Below are 25,512 nucleotides of genomic sequence, written 5' to 3'. Positions count from 1 at the left end.
TTGTAGAACGCCTTGGGGTTTTCCTTGATCCTGCCCGCCAAGGCCTTCTCATGTCCCCTTCTGGCTCTCCTAATCTCTTTCTTTTCCTTCCTTTTAGCCTTGTCTTCCTCCAGATCTCTAACATTACCTAGCTCTCTGTACCTTTTGTATGCTTTTCTTTTCCTTTGTGAAGGGAAGATCTTGCCTCACAAGCCTGATAAGGTTCTTTGAGGAGGTGACCAGGAAGATTGATGAGGGTAGTGCAGTGGATGTGGTCTACATGGATTTTAGTAAGGCATTTGACAAGGTTCCACATGGTAGGCTTCTTCAGAAGGTCAGAGGCCAAGGGATCTGGGGAAGCTTGGCCGTGTGGATTCAAAATTGGCTTGCCTGTAGAAAGCAGAGGGTTGTGGTGGAGGGAGTGCATTCGGATTGGAGGGCTGTGACTAGTGGTGTCCCACAGGGATCGGTTCTGGGACCTCTACTTTTTGTGATATTTATTAACGACTTAGATGAGGGGGTGGAAGGGTGGCTTGGTAAGTTTGCAGATGACACAAGGATTGGTGGTGTTGTGGATAGCATGGAGGGCTGTTGAAGCTTGCAGATGGATATTGATAGGATGCAGAGCTGGGCTGACAAGTGGCAGATGGGGTTCAATCCAGAGAAATGTGAGGTCGTGCACTTTGGAAGGACAAACTCCAAGGCGGAGTACAAGTAAATGGCAGGATTCTGGGTAGTGTAGAGGAGCAGAGAGATCTGGGAGTTCATATCCACAGATCACTGAAAGTTGCCTCACAGGTGGATAGGGTAGTTAAGAAAGCTTACGGGATGTTAGCTTTCATAAGTGAGGGGATCGAGTTTAAGAGCCGCAAAGTGATGATGCAGCTTTACAAAACTCTGGTTAGGCCACACTTAGAGTAGTGTGTCCAGTTCTGGTCGTCTCATTACAGGAAGGATGTGGAGGTGTTGGAAAGGGTGCAGAGGAGATTTACCAGGATGCTGCCTGGATTAGAGAGTATGGCTTATGAGGAGAGACTAAAGGAGCTAGGGCTTTACTCATTGGAGAGAAGGAGGATGAGGGGTAACATGATAGAGGTATACAAGATATTGAGAGGAATAGATAGAGTGAACAGCCAGCGCCTCTTTCCCAGGGCGCGAATGCTCAAAACAAGAGGACATGGCTTTAAGGTATTGGGTGGGAAATTCAGGGGTGATGTCAGAGGGAGGTTTTTCACCCAGAGAGTGTTTGGTGCATGGAATGTGCTGCCTGGGGTGGTGGTGGAGGCTGATACGTTGGTCAAGTTCAAGATATTGTTAGATAAGCATATGGAGGAACATAAGTTAGAGGGATATGTGGGAGGAAGTGGTTAGATAGTCTTAGGTGTGGTTTGAAGGGTGGCACAACATGGTGGGCCGAAGGGCCTGTATTGTGCTGTTTTGTTCTATGTTCTATCATTTCTACTTCCCAATATTTGCAAATTTTTAATCTCTACTGTTTCTTTCATTTGGCAGCCACCTTGCAATCCCTTCTCTGACTTGCCCCCTAACTTGTTCTGACCCAAACCATCAGTTTACAATGCAGCACCATATTAAAGGCTTTTTGGAAATTCTTGTACAGGTATTGCCTGCCCTACCAAGTATTTCCAGTATTTTGTGTTTCTTTTTATTTCCTACATTCACAATTGTCATCTTTTGTAATATAGTTTAAATGTGCCATGCGATTCCTCACCTATTTTAAAAGCAAGAGAGCTGGAACAAGTCCAGTTAATTCAACATTGGTGGTGATGGAATCCTTACTCAAAGAGGACATTTTTTTGCAGGATTTGGATGCTGCTGGGAAAGTCAGCATTTATTGCTCATGGCTAGTTTGTCTTGAACCACGGCCTGCTTTCTTGAACCACTACTTTTCTTTTGCTGAAAGTACTCCCAATTGGGAGAAAGTACTCCCAAAGCAGTGCTGCTGGGCGGGGAGTTCCAGGACTTCGACCCAGGGACAATGGTGGAATGGCAATGTGTTTCCAAATCAGGATAGTGTGCACCTTTGAGGGAAACCTGCAGGTGGTGGTAATTCCATGTGCCTATGTGGTAGAGGTCACAGGATTGGGAGAGCAGCCAAGATGAAAGAAAACACACAACAGCCAACACAGCATTGCTTTTGGACAGAATATGACTGGAATAATGGATGGGATACCAGTCAAGCAGGCTGCTTTGCTCTGGGTGGTGTTTAGCTACTTGATTGTTGTTGGAGCTGCAGTTATTCCTGACAATGGAGAGTATTCCATCACACTTCTCACTAGTACATTGTCGGCAATGGAAAGGCCTTGAGGTATCAGGAAGCAAGTGACTCGCCACAGGACACCCAGCATCTGACCTGGTCCAGTTGCGTTTTGAGTCAGTGTTGATCCCCAGGATACTGATGATGGGGACATGGTGATGAGAATGCCATTGAACATGAAGGGTATGTGCTTAGACTCTCTCGGCCATTGTCTGGCCCACTTGTGGCAAGAATGTTACTCGCCCATGACTGAATGTTATCTGGATCTTCCTGGGTAAGATGCACAACCTGATGCCTTCTTCACTCTGACGTGCTGGGTAATATATGACAGAATGAGCACCATGGAATCCAAAAGTAGCTATATTGGCCAACATTGAATACATGGCAGAAATGATTTAAGGTAATGCCACAAAGATATTTTGATTTCCAAAAAGCCCTCAAAAAAGGTATCGTACCACAGAGTCATAGCAAACAAACGTCAGAACATGCGCACTCAAGGAAAAAGAAACTGAGTGGTAAGAAAGCTCAACTGAGAGTCGGGGTTAACAGGTAGGTACACAAATTGGAAATAGTGAAAAATGTTGTTCAGAAGCATGAGTGCTAGGGAAACTACTTGCATAAATGGTTCAAACTTGCAGCTGACACCAAGTCAAACAATACAGCAGGACTGCAGCACAATACAGAAAGGCTTTAATAAACTTGAAGAATGGTGCATAATTAAATGAGGTAGTTTCCACTGCTTCCCTGGGCAGAGAATTCCACAGATTCACTACTCTCTGGGAAAAGCAGTTTCTCCTCATCTCCATCCTAAATCTACACCCCCAAATCTAGAGGCTATGTCCCCTAGTTCTAGTCTCACCTACCAGTGGAAACAACCTTCCTGCCTCTATCTTGTCTACCTCTTTCATAATTTTATGTAAGATCTCTTCTCGTTCTTCTGAATTCTAGTGAGTATAGTCCCAGGTGACTCAATCTCACCTCATAGGCTAACCCCCTCATTTCTGGAATTAACCTGATAAATCTCCTCTGCACCACCTCCTCAAGTAAGGAGACCAGAACTGCACACAGTTCTCCAGGTGTGGCCTCACCAGTACCCTGCACAGTTGCAGCAGAACCTCCCTGCTCTTAAATTCAGTCCCTCTAGCAATGAAGGCCAACATTCCATTTGCCTTCTTGATAGCCTGTTGCACTTGCAAGCCAACCGTTTGCAATTCATGCACAAGCACTCCCAAGTACCTCTGCACAACAGCATGCTGCAATCTTTCACCATTTAAGTAATAATCCGATCTTCTGTTTTTTCTTCCAAAGTGGACGACCTTGCATTTACCAAGATTGTACTCCATCTGCCAGACCATTGCCCACTCACTTAACTTGCCTGTATCTCTCTGCAGACTCTACACATCTTCTGCACAATTTGCTTTTCTACTCAATTTATTGTCATCAGCAATCTTAGATATGCTACACTTAGTCGCCTCTTCTAAATTGTTAATGTACATTGTGAACAACTGCAGGCCCAGCACTGACCCCTGCGGCACTCCGCTTACCACTGATCGCCAAGCAGAGAAACACCCATTTATCCCAATTCTCTGCCTTCTATTGGATAACCAATTCTCTATCCATGCTCATACATTATATCCTTAAAGAACTCCAGTAAGTTTGTCAAACAGGACCCGCCCTTCCTGAATCCATGCTGTGTCTGCCTGATCAAACCATTTCTATCCAGATGTCTTGCTATTTCTTCCTTAATGATAGTTTCAAGCATTTTACCAACCACAGACATTAAGCTAATTAGCCTATAGTTACCTGCTATCATGGATGCATTCTATTAAGTCCTCCTAAAGACTGCCTCGACCAACTTGATTCGCCCAATCTATGTGCAAGCTAAGGTCCCCCATGACAACTGCTGTTCCATTCTTACATACATCAGATATTTCTTGGTTTATTGCCTGTGCCACTGTAATGTTATTATTTAGTGGCCTGTGGACAACTCCCACCAGTGGTCTTTTCCCTTGACTATTCCTAATCTTTATCCAGATGGATTCAACATTCTGCTCCTTAAATCTTATATTATCTCTATCGCCCTGATCTCATCCTTAATTATGAGCGCCATTTGTTTCAGTACCCTGGGATGCATTCCATCAGAGCCAGGGGAATTGTCTACCTTTAGGCCCACTCATTTGCTCAGCAGTATCTCTTTAGTGATAGTGATTGTATCGAGGTCCTCACCTCACATCACATCCATAACATCTCTCTTTGGCACGTCATACGTGTCCTCCACCGTGAAGACTGACACAAAATGGTCATTCAAAGCCTTGGCATTTCCGCATTACCCAATATTAATCCCCCCTTCTCATCTTCCAAGGGACCTACCTTCACTTTAGCCATCCTTTTCCACTTTATATAATTATAAAAACTTTTACTGTCTGGTTTTATATTTTGTGCTAATTTACTTTCATAATCTACCTTCACTTTCCTTATTGCTTGCTTAGTGATTCTTCGTTGCTTTTTAAAGATTTCCCAATCTTACAGTTTCTCACCACTCTTGGTGACTTTGTATGCATGAGCTTTTAGTTTGATGGCTTCCTTTATTTCCTCAGTTATCCAAAGCTGGCTCTCCCCACCCTTACTGTCATAAGACCATAAAAAACATAAGAACATAAGAAATAGGAGCAGGAGTAGGCCATCTGGCCCATTGAGCCTGCTCCGCCATTCAATAAGATCATGGCTGATCTGCCCGTGAACTCAGCTCCACCTGCCTGCCTTTTCCCCATAACCCTGAATTCCCCTACTATGCAAAAATCCATCTAACTGTGTCTTCAATATATTTAATGAGGTATCCTCTACTGCTTTCTTGAGCAGAGAATTCCACAGATTCACTACTCTCTGGGAAAAGCAGTTCCTCCTCATCTCTGTCCTAAATCTACACCCCCGAATCTTGAGGCTATTTCCCCTAGTTCTAGTCTCACGTCCCAGTGGAAACAACTTTCCTATCCTTGCTTTCAACTGGAATATACTTTTGTTGAGCACTGTGAAAAATCTCTTTGAAAGTCTTCCACTGTTCCTCAAGATTTCCCACCACATAGGCTGTGTTCTCAGTTTACGCAAGCCAACTCTTCTCTCATCCCATTGTACTCTTCCTTGTTTAGGCATAAGGCATTGGTTTTAGATCAAAGTATTGCACTCTCCATTTGTATGAGAAATTCAATCTTACTGTGATCGCTCTTTCCAAGAGGATCCCTAACTACAAGATTGTTAATATTAACTGTCTCATTGTAGGTTCAGTAACATGCTGTTCAAGCTATCACAGATGCATTCTATGAAGTCCTCCTCAAGATTGCCTCGACGAACTTGATTCGCCCAATCTATGTGCAAGTTAAAGTCCCCCATGACAACTGTTGTTCCATTCTTAAATACATCAGATATTTCTTGGTTTATTGCCTCTGCCACTGTAATGTTATTATTTGGTGGCCAATAGACAACTCCCACCAGTGATTTTTCCCTTTTACTATTCCTAATCTCTACCCAGAAGGACTCTGCTCCTTAGATCTTATTTCATCTCTCACTATCGCTCTGATCTCAACCTTAGCTACAAGCGCTACCGCACTTCCCTTACCTTCCTACCTATCCTTCCGTATTACCTGATACCCTTGGATATCTAATTCCCAGTCATCTCCACCCTGCAACCATGTTTCTGTAATGGCCACTAAATCACACTCCTTTGTACTGATTTGTGCCACAAGGTTACTGACCTTGTTTCGAATACTATGGTGCCCTTACACTCATTGTCCTTTTAGAATCTGGTAATCTTTGTGTCCTTTGTGTTTGACTTTTCTGTACTCCACGCTTACTTTTCTCCTTTCTGACTTTTGCTTTGTTCTCTGCATTGCTTCCCTCTGTCTTTCTGCATGGATTCCCATCCCCTACCATATTCGTTTAAACTCTCCCCAACAGCACAAGCAAACAATCCCCCTAGGACATTGATCCTGGTCCTGCCCAGGTGTAGACTGTCTGGTTTGTACTGGTCCCATCTCCCCCAGAACTGATTCCAATGCCCCAGGAATCTGATACACTCCCTCCAGCACCACTGCTCAAGCTACATACTCATCCTAACTATTCTGCTATTCCTACTTTGACTAGCACTTGGCGCAGGCAGTAATGCTGAGATTATTACCTTTGAGGTCCTACTTTTTAATCTTTCTCCTAGCTCCCTAAATTTGGCTTGGAGGACCACATCCCACTTTTTTCCAATATCATTGGTACCTACATGCACCACGACAACTGGCTGTTCACCCTCCCCTTTTAGAGTGCCCTGCAGCCACTGAGATATAATCATAGAACCATACAGCACAAAACAGGCCCTTCGGCCCACCGTGTTGTGCCGTCCATCAAACCACCCTCACACTATCTAACCCTTTCCTCCCGCATATCCCTCTATCTCACACTCCTCCATATGCCTATCCAACAAACTCTTAAACCTGTCCAATGTATCTGCCTCCACCACCACCCCAGGCAGTGCATTCCATGCACCAACCACCCTCTGGGTGAAAAACCTCCCCCTGACATCTCCCCTTAACCTCCCACCCATAACCTTAAAGCCATGCCCTCTTGTCTTGAGCACTGGTGCCCTGGGAAGGAGGCACTGACTGTCTACTCTATCTATTCCTCTCAATATTTTATATACCTCTATCATGTCTCCTCTCATCCTCCTCCTTTCCAGTGAATAAAGCCCTAGCACCTTAAGCCTCTCCTCATATTCCATATGCTCTAATCCAGGCAGCATCCTGGTAAATCTCCTCTGCACCCTCTCCAACACCTCCACATCCTTCCTATAATGCGGCGACCAGAACTGAACACAGTACTCTAAGTGTGGTCTAACTAGAGTTTTGTAAAGCTGCATCATCACTTCGCGGCTCTGAAACTCAATCCCACAATTTATGAAAGCTAACATCCCATAGGCCTTCTTAACTGCTCTATCCACCTGTGAGGCAACTTTCAGTGAACTGTGAATATGAACCCCCAGATCCCTCTGCTCCTCTACATTGCCAAGTACCTTGCCATTTACCCAGTACTCTGCCCTGGAATTTGTCCTTCCAAAGTGTACCACGTCACACTTCTCCGGATTTAACTCCATCTGCCACTTGTCAGCCCAGCTCTGCATCCTATCAATATCCCTCTGTAAGCTCCCTGACCCTTGCACCTGGGAGGCAACACACCAATTGAGAGTCCCGTTTGTGGCCACAGAAGCTCCTGTCTATTCCCCTTACCATGGAATCCCCGACCACTATAGCTCTGCCACTCTTTTTCCTACCCTCCTGCACAGCAGAGCCACTCACGGTGCCATGATCTTGGCTACTGCTGCGCTTCCCAATGAGCCATCTCCCCCAAAAGTATCCAAAGCAGCACATCTGTTTCAGAGGGAGTTGGCCACAGGGGACTCCAGCACTACCTTCCTGCTACTGCTCTGCCTGCTGGTCACCCATTCCCTATCTTTCCTTAGACTCTTAAACTGCAGTATGACCAACTCACTAAATGTGTTATCCACAACATAAACCTTAAATTTGTTCTTTATCATCGTTCTTCTAACAATAAATTTGGTGACACGTTAGCGTTCATTTTGAGGAAATGCTGTCAATGAGAACATTTATTCTGAGTATACCTCTCTGGAAATAAATGTTCATAACCTATGATATTCCACATACTAGAAGTATCAATACAAAGCTGACATAAATCAATTCTACCACGAGAACCATTGTTTTAGCTGTAGTAGGGTGTTAGCCTTAACTCGAAAACTAGAAATTACATCTCTGTGTTACGAAGACTAGATTCAGATTGCCCTCAAAGGCTTCAGCTTGGTTTAATATTGCAGTGCATTCTTGGAGTTTAGCCTTGTGGACGGATGAGAATTTAAAAAGCCCTGAACTCCTTATCAGCAATATTAAACATTCCTTGGCACCATTTTAAAAACAGGGAGTTCTTGGGCAACATTTATCCCTTAACCAACATCACTAAAACAGTCCAATTAGTCACTTATCCTATTTTTGTTTGTGGACCTTCCCTATCTTAAATCCACGATCACACTTGGGGAGTAATGCACTTTGGAATGTCCTGAGGACATTCGATATGAGATTTTTGAAAAATTGCAATTTCATCAATTACATTTGAAAGAAGTGGCATAATTGATTCCAAAAAGCAATTATATTTATTGGTAATATTGTTAGTTACAAAACTGAAGCATGGTTCTACCCAGTAAAATTAGTTGCAGTTTTGACTCTCATGGGTGCACACTCACAATTATGCTACTGGTGGTGGGTAAAAGTATTCTTTTACTAAACAGTCCAATATGTAGGCACATAATATGGAAAAGTTGTTTAACATTTATTAGCTGACCATGGAGCACGCACGGCCAATGATGGTCATGGAATTATTGACAGAATGTTCTGTTTTAGTACACATTAAGCAGATGATGGACAACAATTTGCTCACTGTGGGGAAATAAATAGTGTAAAGGAAATAAAAGTGGCAGAACAAAAGTTAATATTTAAGGTCAACCCATCTTTAATCTTTTCAATCTAAAAGGCCTCAGCAAAAATCTGACAAAGTTTCTGCAAACATATTCTGGAGTAAAAGTTTCATTACACTTAATCACTATCCTAAATTAGATAAATAGTTTTAATATCAATGCAGATGCATAAAATACAAATTACAAAACTTGCAACATTCGAATGGAAAGTTTATTTTTTGGGAACTTACTAGGGATAGAAGGATTTCAGGAGAGACTTTACATATTTGAGCTGAGTTTTGAAATTGTGTGCAATGCTTTTGAAGGGGAAAGACATGTTGAGAATAAATGAAGAAAGACAAACAATTACTCTGCTTGGCTCCATGTTGGATTTGTTGTGGCGTCATCAGTAGAAAAAATGTACAGATAGATATTGCACTGGATAAGCATACTCAGTATTAAAAATGTACACCCTTAACAACAATTAAACAGCCATGACCTTATGGTATTTATAAAGTGCCCCTAGATTTCTTGGTATTACAACAGAACACATTTTCTTAAGAATCAGCATTAGCTCAAGCAATAATGAGACAAACACATTAGTCATTCAAAGCTTGATTCGTAGTGGTTATCTTTCATTTTGTAAATAACAAGATAGGGAGGGCTGTCACAGGTTGTGCTCATTTGTTAGAATTCCTTCCTGGTTTGTTGCATTTTTCCCTATCATTCATCTAGTCACAGTAATCTTGGAGGTAATTGTATTCAATACAACTGGGTTCAAAGAACTATTATAAGACAAATCAAGTAGCTCTTAAATAAAAAAAAGTTACTCCTGACCCTAAAATGGATGGAGGAAGGAAGGAGGTGAAAGGAAACAGTAAACAAATGGCTTAGAAAGGGAGAATGAAATTTCTAACAGGAGATAAAAATATGATTGAAAAGTTAAATTATTACTAAAAAACAAAAGAGTTTGTAGAAAAAAAAAGCAGATAAAGGCAATGAGGGCATAAGTAGTTTCACATATTATAGAGTTATGTTTTGAATTTAGTCAGCAGTACGACAGTGAAGCTACTCATGGCATTGGGCAGCTTTATCACTCTGTTATTACCTGTTATAGTGAGATTTAAGGTCCAGCTAGCAAATACTCCTGGACCCACCAGCAGACTATGGGCTTTAACAGGTATGCTACAGGCACATTGTAATAAGTTGCTATATCATAGTTAAGTCACCTGGTTCCAAAAAGAGAGGAAAATTTGGGTAACATTTTATAGAAAACACCTTGAGCACTGTTATTTGGTCATCCTCTTAATTTCGATGTTATTTCAATACATATTTAATGGATAACCATGCTTTTACTTGACTATTGGGAGCATAGCCATGTTACTACAACTTGCTTCCGAGACCCCATTTAGAGACATTGATGACAATTGTTAAATAAAAATATAGATCTAGGTTTTCACATTTCAGGCAAGTGTTAAACTACATCATCAATAATCTAAAAATGCTTTTGACATGCTTTTAATCATGACTGCCAGGGAAAGGAGGCACAAATGTTTCACAAGAAAATGTTAATGCACTGCACAATTCCAACCTTTAATCCATTTAACAGATCGTGCCTTTTAACTGGAAAGGTTATGTTACAAGGAAGTCTAAATAACTGGTTATTATGCAGTCCATTGAGTAAACAAAGTGATAATACTATACCTGTGAAAGTGAGAGTTTGCATTCACTTTCATTACAAAGTTGGTAAAATGTTTAGATTGTGTCTTTAAAGAACTTTTTTTAAATACATAGTTAAGTCCTATTGAAATGCACTTTTCATCCACGCATCATCCACTTTTCTTCTTTTATTACAATTGTCTGGAAAGTCAGTTTTGAATTTTCCAGTCTTCCAGAAACGTGAAATAGGAATTAGCATAGAAGAATTTGTTCCGTGTACCAATGTCACTGTGCAATTAAATTGATATCACTGGAAAAGTTCCTAAATCTATAAAAAAGAAAAATTATAAGCAGCATCTTGTTGACCACAACGGCAGCCATTTAATCGACTCCTTCAAATCCTTCAGCATTCTCTACTGCCAGAAGAAGCTTTTCTCGTAAATCTTCAAAAGATTCATAAGGCGGTAAATCAAGGCGGTTAAAGCTGTAAACAGAAAATAAAACAGGTCTTTAAATTTCTACTCTGGCCACACCTGTAGTATCGAAACATTGACTTGCGGCAGTTATTCTTTTAAAAAAACTACATATTTTCCAAAGAACTCTGTGAGCAGGAACTTGCTGGGAAATGCTGGTAGGTTTGTGTGGAATGTTGGCATTTACTCTCAAATGTCAACAAGTTTGAGACTCAGGAGAAAAGTCTTGAACCTGCAGGCCAAGCTCCACCAATGGTTTTCAGGCTGTACTCTTCTACATTCAGTCCAACAGTGGAGTATAAATTTGATGAATTCCCCAGAAATAACTTTGGAGAAAATGTCTACTAAACTTGTACCAGCTTAAATCTGAATACAGGAAATGCAAGTTCCTATATCTGAATGGATATGAACAGCTCTGGTATGAATGCCTTTCGTCTTTTCTAATATTAACTGAGATTGTTTTACCATTTTTATTTATTTCAAAGCATTTTAAATGATTTAAAATCAATCAAAATGATTTAATTGTTTGATTAATGTTAGATAGTTTTTTAATGCTTCTGAATGACATGGACAATCAGAGACATTTAAAAGATTTGACACATTTGAGGGCTGTCGTAACTTCTTCATCTGTTTTGTGGGCTGGGCCTGAACCTTCGAATTTTAGATCTGTATGTGCCTTGCATATCTGAAGGGCTGAACTTGCTGAATCAGCTAAGCTCAGCAGAGAGGGTGGAAGGTGAACCACATTCATAGAACATAGAACACAGAACGGTACAGCAAAGGAACAGGCACTTTGGCCCACAATGTCTGTGCTGAACAAGATACCAAACTAAATTAAATCTCTTCTTCCAGCACATGATCCATATCCCCCCATTCCCTGCATATTCACATGCCTATCTAAAAGCCTTTTAAACACCACCATCATTTCAGTTTCCACCACTCCCCCCCGGCAGCCCATTCCAAGTACCTACCACTCTCTGTGTAAAAAAAACTTGCCCCACACATTTCCTTTAAACTTTCCCCCTATTACTTTAAATGTATGTCCTCTCGTATTTGACATTTCTACCCTGGGAAAAAGATTCTGATTGTTTAAACTATCTATGCCTCTCATACTTTTATTAGGTCTCCTCTCAGCCTCCGATGCTCCAGAAAAAATAAGCCAACTTTGTCCAACCTCTCTGTATGGCTCATACCCTCTAATCCAGGCAGTATCCTGGTAAACCTCCTCTGTACCTTTTCTAAAGCCTCCACATTCTTCCTGTAATGGGGTGAGCAGAATTGCACATAATACTCCAAGTGCGGCCTAATCAAAGTTTTATATAGCTGTAACATGATTTCCTAACTGTTATACTCAATGCCCCGACCCAATAAAGACAAGTTCCAGACCTATATTCTTGTGGTGTGACTTATAGATGTTTAGGAATATGGAAGAAAGCTTGTCATTTCATAAAGAAGCATCTTTCTGGTTAAGTTCGTGTCTCATTACCACATGGAGGGTGCCATGTTGCAGCCTGATTGGGCTGGGTTTTTACTCAGTGGTTTGTTTCAACATTTTAATTTCTATACATTTCTTATATTTCAATGTATTTTCTTAATTATAATTGTTGATCAATGCAACTAGGTTGAGCAGACTTTTACTGTTTTATGGCGCAAAAATAGTAAAGTGAAATATCCAACATATAAAACTAATGTTTACATACAGCCCATCTTGTCATGTACTATTACAAATGCAATACAATGCCAAATACAAGAGCAACTGGCTTGAAGTTCAAAATGAGAAAGCAGCGCATTCACTTATAAATAACTGTCTTTAATACCACACAAGGTAATTTCTGAGTCTAAAACTCAAAACCAGAGATGACTCACGAGTAACACCAAGGGAGACCTAGTGTACCAATGGAAAAGACCAAATAACTTAGGCATAGTTTCACAGATGATTCCTATGTAATCTAATCATTGGCTCACTTTCATAGATGTAACAGTATAACACAGACTTTAGTCCTCCTTTCCCAGAAATAGTTAGGAACATTTATCCAAACTTGGAGCATCAAATCTGGATCCCAGAGGTATGATCTTACTCCAACCCATCTGGCAGAATTCAAGCAGATGGGCAGTTAAAACTGCTTATGTTATTTACTAGACAAAGAAAATAAGGGTCCAAATAAAATAGAACATTAACTACTGTAAACCTGGTAAATTATGTAACATTGGGCAGGATTGTGTTTGACCCATCCTGCTCCTTGTGTGGACCACCTGCAGGATCCACTTGGCTGTGATCCTTTGTGGTTGTGCTGCTACCAATGCCCTGGAGGTGTCACAGTCAAGGTGGAGTGGTCAACCGGCAGCAGCCAGTCCTCAGGCAGTAGGTCCTGACACTGCATCACCATCCTACCCTGATAACCTTCTGACAGCTCATGGTTTCCACTGTTCCCAAATATCTCCAATGATCTTTGTATTTTAGAAACAGATGGAAAACATTAAATATTTTAAACACACACATAATATAAATTAATTAAAATGTTAATGTTTATTATAAGTGAAAAAATACAGTTTCATTAACCTTTTCATGAAGGTCAGTGACCCCATTTTAATGGGGCATAGCTGGACACAACAGCTGCAAAGCGGAGGGACTTTAGCTCAGTACAATCTGGAACCAGTGTCAGACTCAGAGTTGAGCCCAGTGGAGGAGCAGGAAGTCAAATGAGTTGTCATCTGATTTCTAGCCCATTCTGTACTTCTGAGCTGCAGTGTACGGGTGCACACAGGCACAAAGGTGCTGGAACAGAAATGCCAACTAAAGCTGAAAATTTCAACATTAAATATTCAGCTTGTACTTTGTCAAAGGCGTGTTCAAACTTTGAGCATTCAGTGTCCTTACCACGTGTGAGCTCTTGGCAACTTTTCTGGAGTTCCCCACTGTTCTATTGTAAACAGCTGAGGACCATTGGAACCTGTGTAAAATATCAAAAAGTAAAACAAGAGTCTTTAAGATGCTTTGATAAAGACAACCTCCTACAACTTTTAAATCAATTGCACAAATCCCTCAAGATTAACTACATTTACTTGCTAAGTAATAAGCCATAAATGCCAGGTCTGATCTATGTATGATTTACATCAATAGGGATCATGAGCAGAAGCAGCGTCATTCACATCAGTGATAAAGGGAGGTATGGTAGCACAACAGTTCATGCTGCTGCCTCACAGCTCCAAGGATCTAGGTTCGATCCTGACCTCAGGTACTGTCTGCAAGGAGCTTGCATGTTCTTTTCATGACCACCTGGGAGCACCCAGAGGAAACCCATGAGACATGGTGGTAAGTTAATTGACTACTGTAAATTACCTCTTAATGTAGATTAATGGCAAAAATTTCAAAGTTCATGGGCATCCGTGAGGAAGAATAAGCTGCAGGACCACAGGGAAATCAGGAGGGGAATGGAAGTAATGGCATTATTCTCCTGGGAGTTCCCATGAAGCTGACAGCCTGAGGGCCTCCTTCTGTTTCACGTTGCGGTAAGATTAACATTTCCAATCAGAAAAGTGCATGCATGCTTGGGCATTAGGTTGTGTTACCAATTTTCTGCAGTTGAACAGACTGTGAATAGTCATATATATAACAACCATTTGAGCAAGGTACACATGTGGCCCAGTTGTCCATGGACTGTATCTAAACAAGGAACCTTAGCTTTTAAGTGTAGGAACTTAGCTACTTAGCTAGTAAAAAACAGCTATTTTAATAGACCACAATGATTTCAGTGTGATATTGCAACTTGCCAGTGCATAGGAATATCATCACTTCCAAGTTCTCCTCTCTGTCCCATCAGCATCCGAATCTGGATCAGAATCAAGGAACCCACGACCTAACATTAATATTGAGGTTTCAGCACAAGAGCTGCAATCTCTCAGAGATCCTCCCCCATCACCGTAAGCACAAGTCACATGGGGAAATAAATAAAGGCTGGTTTTACCAGCCCTACCAATTTTCCAGGAAAAATTTCCTCAAATGAAAAACAAACATGTTTGAATAAATATATTTGAATATTTTCTTCTCGTAAAGGCTACAGTTGTATCAAAGCTACATGTGAAAACTTCACAAACTTTTCAACAAAATTTCCTACTCAAATGAAGTTTAAAGTTAAAGCCATATATTTAAACTTGATGGTTAAGCTTGCACACAAGTAATACAGACACACACCATATAGTTCAGCAAACCCATTCATAGGCACTCTTGAGGTTCCAGTAACAAACTGTAGAAGTCGAATACGTTTCTCAGCATCCATCAGCAGCACTGCCTGGAAGGAAATAGACACCAAGTGAAGTGAATCATTAATAAAGGAGGAAGCACTATTTATAAAAGTGTTTACGAAAATAAAAAACAATCTTTGCTATAACTGATGATATAAAATTTTTCCTGACTGACTTTTTCCATTCTGAAAAGGCTTTCAATGTTTAGAAAAAGAGGTGGCACATGTTTATCAGCAATTGCTTAATTATCACCAGGCCGCTGGGGTTTTAAGACCACTGGGGGGCCCAGGACATTGATCTCCTCTGCTACAAACACTTGTCAATGAATACCTAGAAACAGTTGCAAAATGACAGACTCCAGCCATCTTGTTAGTGAACAGGGATGCATGCTCTCCCACTGTGTGAAGACTTAGTACAATGTTTCTAAGAGGGGAATCTTTCCAGCAGAAATTTACGGCATATTTATGCGAAATATTGATATGGATACTGAATAAATCTTGATATGAAAGACTGAATAAATCTTTTAGAAAACCTGTGAAGGCACAACTAGGGCAGTGGGGTGAGGAGGGGTGTAGCTTTCAGCACTCCATCATTCCATGAGTGAAGGAATTTCATGTGGTTGAAAGATCTTAACTCATTGTAACCAAAACAATTGCAATGGAACCATGTAGGGCCACTATTTTCCTTAAATATTTGTGTACAACAAAATTTTGATGGACATGAAGGTAGATGTATCTTCCATTCAGCTACAACTTTAAGTAAGGAAGTGGGGAAAACAAAATTGCAATGCCAGACTGAGCTATCAAGTCAGTAGCATGTGGTAAGGCCTGACAAACAAACCAGTGATCAGAGGGTAATGTAAATACTTCACCTATCTAATCACAATCAGTTGTTTTTAAACCTAGTGTCGTCAATAGATGCAGTTACATCTGCCACAATTCAGGTCTCAACACAAATGAGCCATAGCTTCATGACACAGAATTTTATATTTAAAAAAGAATGATCTCCAATGTATAGAAAAAAAATCTTTTGAAATGAAAAGTAGCTTACGGTTCCTTAAAAAATAACTCATCCCCAAATTGACCCAAGGATCTGCCCCAGAACAATTTTGAGCATCCAATAAATACAGCAATTACACTAGAGTCTTGAGTTAGTTAAACACTATACTTTTAGTGTAACTGAATTGATTCTTACAGCCTATTCAAATCTAATCACAAGGAATCTCATTTTCTATTCTAAAATTCCATACAAGATTGTAGTGAGACATGTACTCTGAAACCAAATTAGCATTTAAACATTTATGAATGGTTAATTTCCCAAGGCAATAGTTTGTTTACAACATAACTCTGGTTTAAGTAACCAACCATAAAAGAAAATGTACTGCACTGCACTGACGTATTTTATTGTAGTTTTATTTTACAAGCTAAGGAAAAGTGTACTGCAGCTAATCCCCAAATTACTACACTATTATTCAAAAGCAGTGCATGTTTTCCAAATAATTTTGGTGATAAATGTGATTAGGAAAGTAATTTGATAAATTTGAAAGTTTTAAGTTCAAAGGAACTAAAATAGCTGCAGTAAAGCTTTGAGCATTTCAGAATCAATATTTTGTTTAATTATTTTTGATAAACCTGAAAATTGAGCCAGCCAGTTCAGTCAAGAAGTGGGAAGAACAAAAATGTAGATACTAGACAACTTAATACTAGCAATAAAATTTCTTTAAGAGAAAATAGTTGATTCAGTCAGCAGCATTTAATATTACACAACTCAGCTCACTGAACCCTGAAGCTTAGGTAAATACTGCAATGCCTTCAGATATAGTCTGGTCCTGATAGGATCATCTCCAAATTGTGAATGCAAGATTGACGATTTTGTAACATGAGTCAAAACTAAATAATCCCCAGTGGAATGCCAACTCCTGTCACCTTTGCTTGACTTTTTTTTGTTTATTGGAGAAGATAAAAAAATGAGATAGTAGTTCTTTTGAAACGCAAGTAGCAATGGCATCCTGCAAACTATGTCTAAATGCAGTTTGTTTTATTATTAAAAGAAGATGAAATTCAGCAGTATCTGGAGGAAGGATTTGACAGACAGTAGATTTAAACAGCATAACAAATCCTTTGGTTTTTAGCACTGAATTGCACCTTTTCACAATGCGTGCACAATTTAACGAATCAACACATAAATCTACAATGGGAATGATACGAAAAAGTACATTTTTATAAATATGTAAAGCCCATAGAAATCATGGAGTCCAACTACCATTTGAACCACATCTGAACAAAAGAGTGGGAGTACCATTCAGTTCACAGAGGTTCTGCCACCTTTCAGTATGATTATGAGTGACCTTTTACTGCAGTGCCACTTTACCTTTATCCACACAATCCTTGGTTCTCTTGGGACCCAAAATTGTATTGATCACAGACCAAGGAGCATTCAGTCTTCTGTGTTAAAAAATTCTAAAGATTCACAACCCTCACAATAAAGAAGTTTCTCCTCATCTCAGTCCTAAATGTTCCAGTTCTGTGTCCCCAACTTAGTGGAAGACCTTCTCAGCACCTACCCAATTCAGCCTTTTTCAAATTTGATGTACCACCTCTCACTTTCCAAATCTCTGCAGAAATATAGGCTTTGTCTACTCACTCTCTCCTAGAATGGCGAATTCCTCAGCCCAGAAATCGGTCCTTCTTGGACTTCCTTCAAGGGAAGCACATTCTTTCCATGGTAAGGAAACCAAAACTGTAGGCTAATTTTAGTTCAGTCTCAACTACGCCATGTACAATTGCTTTATTCCAATACATTTGCCAACCACTTCACTCTACATTATTTTCTGTTCTTTACAGTTAGCTGTGGAATTATTCCCACTTTATAAAATAAAGGACATTTTTATTTGATTCCTTTTGCAAGGCTGGTCAAGAAAAAGAAGGAAGCATACATTGGGCTTCCGAGGTCAGGGATGAGTAAATGCCTTGATGACTATTAAAACATTAAGAATACTCTTAAAGGGGAAATCAGGAGGGCAAAGAGAGGGTATGAGATAGATCTGGCAGGTAGGATTAAGGAAAATCCCAAGAGGTTCTACAGCTAAATTGAGAGTAAAAAGGTGGCTAGAGAGAGATCAGCAGGGCTGCCTACGTCTCGAGCCGCAGGAGATGGGTGGGATTTTTGATGAATACTTCTCCTTGGTGTTTACTGAGGAGAAAATCATGGTTGCTCAAGAGATTAGGGAAAGAAGTGGTTATGTTTTGGAGGACATTTGTATTACCAGGGAGGAGGTATTTGCAGCCTTATAGGGAATTAAGGTGGATAAATCCCAAGGCCTGACCAATCGCATCCTTGGACTCTGTGGGAGGCTAGAGAAGAAATTGCGGATGCCCTTGTGGAGATATCTCCTGCATCGTCAGCCACTGGTGAAGTTCCCGAAGACTGAAAGGTGACTAATGTTGTTCCGTTGTTTAAGGGTAGCAAGTACAAGCCAAGGAACTACAGGCCGGTCAGCCTGACGTCAGTAGTGGGGAAGTCACTGGAGGGAATTCTGATGGACAGGATCTACCATCATTTGGATCGACATTCTGATTAGGAGGAGTCAGCATGGATTTATGTGTGGAAAGTTGTGCTTGACAAACCTTTTAGAGTTTCTTGAAGAGGTAACCAAAAAGGTAGATGAGGGTAGGGCAGCGAATGTTGTACACATGGACTTGAGCAAGGACTTCGACAAGCTCCCGCATGGTAGGCTGGTCTGGAAGTTTAAGTCCCATGGAATCCAGGGAGAACTAGTTAGGTGGATTCAAAATTGGCTCAGAGGTAGAAAACAAGGGGTGGTGGTTGAAGGTTGCTTCTCAGAATGGAGGCTGCTGACTAATGGTGTGCTGCAGGGGTTGGTGTTGGGACCCTTGTTATTCCTTATTTATAGAAATGATTTGAATGCAAATGCAGAAGGCTTGATAGGTAAGTTTGCCAATGACACAAAATTAAGTGGTGTTGTTAATAGAGAAGAAGGTTATCATAGACTATAGAGAGAGCTTGATCAGTTAAGGGAAGTGGGTCGATATAAATGGATTTCAATACAGATAAGAGTGAGGTGACGCATTTTGGAACGTCAAACCAACAAAGGACTTATACAACGAATGGCAGGGTACTAGGGAGTGTAATAGAACAGGGGAACTAGGAGTACAAGTGCATAGTTTGTTGAAAGTGGTATCACAGGTAGACAGGGTGGTGAAAAAGGTGATTAGCATGCTGGCCTTCATCAGTCAGGGCACTGAGCATAGGAGTTGGGACATTATGTTGCAGTTGTATACAGTAAGTTGTTGCTGAGGCCATACTTGGAGTGCTCTGTACAGGTTTGGTCACCCTGTTATAGGAAAGATACGGGTAAACAAGAAAGAGTGCAGAAAAGATTTATGAGGATGTTGCCAGGGCTAGAGAACCTGAGTTATAGGGAGAGGTTGGCCAGGCTAGGTCTTTATTCCTTGGAACATAGGAGAATGAGGGGTGACCTTATAAAAATGTTTAAAATTATAACAGTCTTTTCCCCAGGGTAGGAGAGTCCAAAACTAGGGGGGATAGATTCAGGGTGAGAGGGGAAAGATTTAAAAGGGACCCGAGGGGCAACTTTTTGTGTGGAACGAGCTGCCAGAAGAAGTGGTTGAGGCTGGTACAATAGTATCATTTAAGAAGTCCTTGGATAGGTTCATGGAGGGGCGGGGCTTAGAGGGATATGGGCCGAACGCAGGAAGTTGGGATTAGCTGGGTGGCTGTAGTGGTCAGCATGCACTCACTGGGCCAAAGGGCCTGTACCTGCAGTGCATTGCTCTATGACTCTTAAGTTTTTGGTAGCTAGATACCAATAGTTACTAAAACATATCTGTGTGAAATTTTGTTTCCATTAAGTGCTAGGAATGGTATGTTTATTACTGTTTGTTACTATTAACACCATGAAACACTGTTATCCTGTCCCAATTTAGAGACCACACACATTGTACTTTCACTGAAACTGCATCTACACTCATGCAAATTATCCATCTTTAGTATCAAAAGAATGATTCAAAAGATGTAAAATGTTTCAAAACCCACTAGGATTTAGAAAAGTTTTAAGAAATCTATCAGTCTTACAGTGTCACAACCATATGTAACCTGGCATGTGCAGACAGATTGGACTTGGGACATTTGGAAGACCTACTTATGTGAGGTGCTGGCAACCTCCTACTTTCCTGACCCATAAAAATCATAATTGTTTCTGGTCATCATGATATTGAACAAAGTTGTTCATAACACGAGTCAGTAAAACAACATGTGATGGATTGGGAATCAGATATCGACGTGTCTGGTTGGTAGATAAACAAGAAGGTATTTTTAATCTCAGTTCCAAGTGCCTGATCCTTGGGAACAATTATAATTCTTAGTTCTAGACTCCCAAAGCAGAAGAAACATCAGACATCAACCATCATGAAGTGCTTAGATAGGCTGGTCATGGCACATGTCAACTCCAGCCTCCCAGTAAACCTTGTCCCATTGCATTTCGCCTACAGCTGAAACACAGACACCATCTCCCTGGCCCTATGCTCATCTCTGGAGCATCTGGACAGTAAAGGCACCTATGTTAGACTATTGTTTATTGACTGCAGCTCCACCTTCAATACCATAATTCCAAACAAACTCATCTGCAAACTCCTAGACCTGGGACTCAACATCTCCCTTTGCAACTGGATCCTTGACTTCCTGACCAACAGACCGCAATCAGTAAGGATAAGCAGCAACACCTCCACCACAATTATCCTCAATACTGGTGCCCCATAAGGCTGTGTCCTCAGCCCCCTACATTACTTCTTGTACACTCACAACTGCATGGCCAGGTTCTGCTCTAACTCCATCTACAAGTTTGCAGATGACAGCACTGTAGTGGGCCATATCTCAATAATGATGAGTTGGAGTACAGGAAAGAGATAGAGAGCCTAGTGGCATGGTGTCATGACAACAGCCTTTCCCTCAGTGTCAGCAAATCAAAACAGCGGGTCATTGACTTCAGGAAAGGTGGCAGTGCACATGGTCCTGTTTATATCAATGGTGCTGAGGTCAATAGGGTTGAGAGTTTCAAGTTCCTAGGAGTGAACATCACCAATAGCCTGTCCTGGTCAAAACACTAGCCTCCCCTCCATGGACTCTGTCCACACTTCTCGCTGCCTCAGTAAACAACCAACATAATCAAAGACCCCACCCACCCCGGACATTCTCTCTTCTCCCTCCCCAAATCGGGCAGAAGATACAAAAGCCTGAAAGCACGTACCAACAGAGTCAAGGACAGCGTTTCTATCCCACTGTTATATGACTATTGAACAGTCCCCTAGTACAATAAGACGGACATTTGACCTCACAATCTACCTTGTTTTGGCCTTGCATCTTATTGTCTACCTGCACTGTACTTTCTCTGTAACACTTTATTCTGAATTCTGTTATTGCTTTCCCTTGTACTACCTCAATGCACCGTTGTAATGAAATGATCTGTGCGGATGGCATGCAAATCAAAGTTTTTCAATGTACCTCGGTACGCGACAATAATAAACCAATTTACTAATTTAAACAGCCTCTCATGACCTGTCCTATCAAGCCCACTAGCCATTTTGAATCTTTCAGTGAGAGGACATCTCCTTCTAAACTGGAATGTTAATATATCACATTACTTAAAAATAAGATCAAAATAGAACATAGAACAGTATAGCACAGGAACAGGCCCTTCGGCTCATGATGTTGTGCCGAACTAATTAAACTAATAATTAAATGCGTAATGAAACTAATCCCTTCTACCTATACAATGTCCATTTCCCTCCATCCTCTGCACATTCATCTAAGGGCCTTTTAAACACCTCTGTCATATTTGCCTCCACCATCAGCCCAGGCAGCACATTCTAGGCATCCACCACTCTGTGTAAGAAAACTTGCCCCACACATCTCCTTTGAACTTACCCCCTCTCACCTTAAATGCATGCCCCATAGTATGAGACATTTCGACCCAGGGAAAAAGATATCGGCTGTCTCCTCTATCTATGCCCTTCATGATCTTATAAACTTCTATCAGGTCTCCCCTCCGCCTCTGCTGCTTCAGAGAAAACAACCTAAGTTTGTCCAGCCTCTTCTTCTAGCACATGCCCTCTAATCCAGTCAGCATCCTGGTAAACCTGTTCTGCACCCTCTCCAAAGCCTCCACATCCTTCCTAAAATGGGGCGAACAGAATCAAATGCAATACTCCAGATGTGGCTTAACCAGAGTTTTATAAAGCTGCAGCATAACTTCCTGACCCTTGAACTCAATGATTTGACTAATAAAGACAAGTATGCCATGTGCCTTCTTTACCACCCTATCAGCTTGTGTAACCACCTTCAGGGAGCTATGGATTTGGACCCCAAGATCCCTCTGTACATCAACGTTGTTAAGGGTCCTGCCATTAACTGTGTACATTTGACCTCTCAAAGTGCAACACCTCACACTTCCCCAAATTAAACTCCATCTGCCATTTGTCCGCCCATATATACAACAGATCAATATCCCATTGTATCCTTTGGCAATCCTCCACACTATCTACAATGCAAAAAATCTTTGTGTCATCTGTAAACAGTATGGATCCCTGCAGAACACCACTTGTTACGGACCTCCAACCAATAAGTCTCATCAACCAATACCCACGGTCTTCTACGGGCAAGCTAATTCTGAATCCAAATGGTTAAGTCATCATGCATGTATTTTTAGAAACCATAAGCTGGTGCAAATGAACAAGGATATTAAGGGAATCAAGGATATGGTTGAGTGAAGAGAGGTGATACTGAGGTAAAAGATCAGCTTTGATTGTATTGAATTCTAGAGCAGACAAGAGAGGCAAATGATTATGTCTGCTTCCATTTCAATGTCCATGTGAAAAAGTAATTTTAAAGGTATATGCATTTTTAATTACAGAAATATTGCTTTAAGCAAGGAATAATGTAACTGCTCTTAAGATGGATCAATTTTGCATTACCTTCCAGTACCACTGAATAACTGGGTGGTTTGTACAGTAGTTGTTCTTGTAGACAGTGTGCTGTCTCCAGTCATTGACATCCACATCTCCAAGGCCACACATCAGCAACTGGAAGAATAAAAGGAAATCAAACACAAATATAAATGGTACTTCAAAAATAAACAATATATTTAGATGGACACACAAGAGACTGCAGATGCTGGAACCTGGAGCAAAAAAAAGACAAACAGCTGGAGGAACTCGGTGGGTCAAACAGCATCTGTGGAGGCAAAAGGTGCAAGTGATGTTTTGTGTCAAGACCCTGCTGCAGCACTGGGAGGGAAGAGGAAAGATTGCCAGTATATAGCAGTGTGGGGGTGGGGGGGTGGGGGAGGGTGAGATACAGGCTGGTAGGTGATAGGTGGAACCAGATGGGGAGAGCTTGGTGGGCGGGTGGAACTGGGTTTTGGGGTGGGGGGAACAAAGGGAGAAGACCACTAGGTCAAAGGTTGAGTGCATGTGGGAGGAGAATTTGGGTTACGTGAAACTGAAAAGTTCAATGCTCATAACATTGGGTTTAAGCTACCCAAGCAGAATATAAGATGCTGTTCTTTCAATTTACGTTCAGCGTCTCCTTAGAAATGGAGAAGTCCAAGGACAGACAGGTCGATGTGTGAGTGGGAAGGAAAGTTAAAATGACATGTGACTGAAAGCTCAAGATGGCCGTTGCAGACACCCGAGGTGCATAGGGTGTGACGCCAGTTTTCTGATACCTCTTCAAACCTTCCTCTACACCACGACCCTACTAATGAACACAATACCATTGCCTCCTGGACCGTTACAGATCTCATCACATCAGGAGATCTCCCTGCCACAGCCTCCAACCTCATGGTGCCCCAACACCACACTGTCCACTTCTATCTCTTACCCAAGGTCCATAAACAGGATTGGTCTGGTTGGTCTGGTAGCCCACTGAACTTGTTTCTTCATACCTGGACTCCATGCTCTCTCCCCTTATCCAGTCCATTCCCACTTACATCCCTGACATCTCTCATGCATTCCACCATTTCGATAATTTCCAATTCCATAGTCCCAACCAGCACATCTTTATCATGAACGTCCAGTCTTCATCCAACCTCATCCCCTGCCAGGACTCTTGGGGCCCTCTGATTCTCTCTCGAACAAAGACCCAACCAGTTCCCCTCCACTAACTTACTCATCTGCTTGGCAGAACTTGCCCTTACCCTCATCAACTTCTCTTTTGATTGCTTCCACTTTCTGCAGATTAAAAGGGGAAGCTATGGGCACTCGCACTGGCCCCAGCAATGCCTGTCTTTTTGTTTGCTATGTTGCACTGTCCTGGTTCCAAGCCTATTCCGGCATACCCCATTTTCAACCCCACCCCCCCCCCAAACTTTCTCCCCTACATCAACGACTGCATCAGGGCTGCCTTCTGCACTTGTGCAGAACTCATTCATTTCACCACCTCTGCCACCCTGCCCTCATACTCACCTGGCCTACCTCCAACACTTTTCCCTATTCTGGGACTCTTTCTCCATCTCAGGAGACAAGACTCGCTACTGACGTCTTCTATAAACCCACTAATTCCGATAACTATCTCAACTATACCCCACCCACCTGTCTCCTCTAAGGATGTTATTCCTTTTTCTCAATTTCTCCACTGCAATTATTCTCAAGATGAGGCTTTCTACTCAAGGGCTTCTGAAATGTGGCTTCCCCTGCCTTAGTTGATGTATCCCTTATTCGCACTCCCTCCATTTTCCATGCATCTGCTCTCACACCACCCCCCCCCCCCCAACCAACCTCCCCAGACAGAAGAGCAATAGAGTTCCCTTGGTCCTCACTTTTCACCCCACCAGCCCCTTAATCCAAGAACTCGAACTCCGTCATTTCTGGTAACTCCAACATGATACCACCACCAGTCACTTTGCCCCTTCTGCTCTCTTTCTGTTTTCCACAGGGATCACTCTCTTCATGACTTCCTGGACCACTTATCCCTCCCTACCCACCCCTCCCTGTCTCCTGGCACTTTTCCCTGCAACCTTCACCTCCTCCCTCACCACCATCCAAAGACCCAAACAGCCCTTCCAGGTGAGGAAGAGGTTTACCTGCACCACTTCTAACCTGGTCTATTGCATTTGGTGCTCGCAATGTAGCCTCCTCTACATTGGTGAAACCAAATGTAGACTTGGCGACAGTTTTGCGGAGCACCTACGCTCTGTTCGCAATGGCCACCTTGACCTACCAGTTGCATGTCATTTTAACTCTCTTTCCCACTCACACACCGACCCTTCTGTCTTCGGCATTCTCCATTGCCAAATATAAATTGGAAGAATAACATTTTATATTCTGCTTGAGTAGTGTACAACCCAATGG

The 25,512-nt window shown here is 41.6% G+C and overlaps 1 protein-coding gene across 15 annotated transcripts in view; it reads right to left on the bottom strand.

Annotated features, from left to right (window-relative positions):
- Positions 1-8,434: 8,434 nt before the first annotated feature.
- The window catches only part of nedd4l (NEDD4 like E3 ubiquitin protein ligase), a 316,982-nt gene continuing 299,904 nt past the window's right edge, over positions 8,435-25,512 (bottom strand). For all 15 annotated transcript variants that reach the window (XM_052036646.1, XM_052036653.1, XM_052036662.1 and 12 more), the window contains 4 exons: positions 23,137-23,244; positions 15,078-15,174; positions 13,764-13,836; positions 8,435-10,896 (listed from right to left, as the gene is read on the bottom strand). In XM_052036646.1, the coding sequence (XP_051892606.1) occupies positions 10,794-10,896; positions 13,764-13,836; positions 15,078-15,174; positions 23,137-23,244 (381 nt within the window). In that variant the 3' untranslated portion in view covers positions 8,435-10,793. The remainder of the gene's footprint in view (positions 10,897-13,763; positions 13,837-15,077; positions 15,175-23,136; positions 23,245-25,512) is intronic.

The sequence above is a fragment of the Pristis pectinata genome, chromosome 2 (assembly GCF_009764475.1).
Source record: "Pristis pectinata isolate sPriPec2 chromosome 2, sPriPec2.1.pri, whole genome shotgun sequence".
In the NCBI taxonomy this organism is placed as follows: domain Eukaryota; kingdom Metazoa; phylum Chordata; class Chondrichthyes; order Rhinopristiformes; family Pristidae; genus Pristis; species Pristis pectinata.
This window is presented reverse-complemented; position numbering and strand designations above follow the sequence as displayed.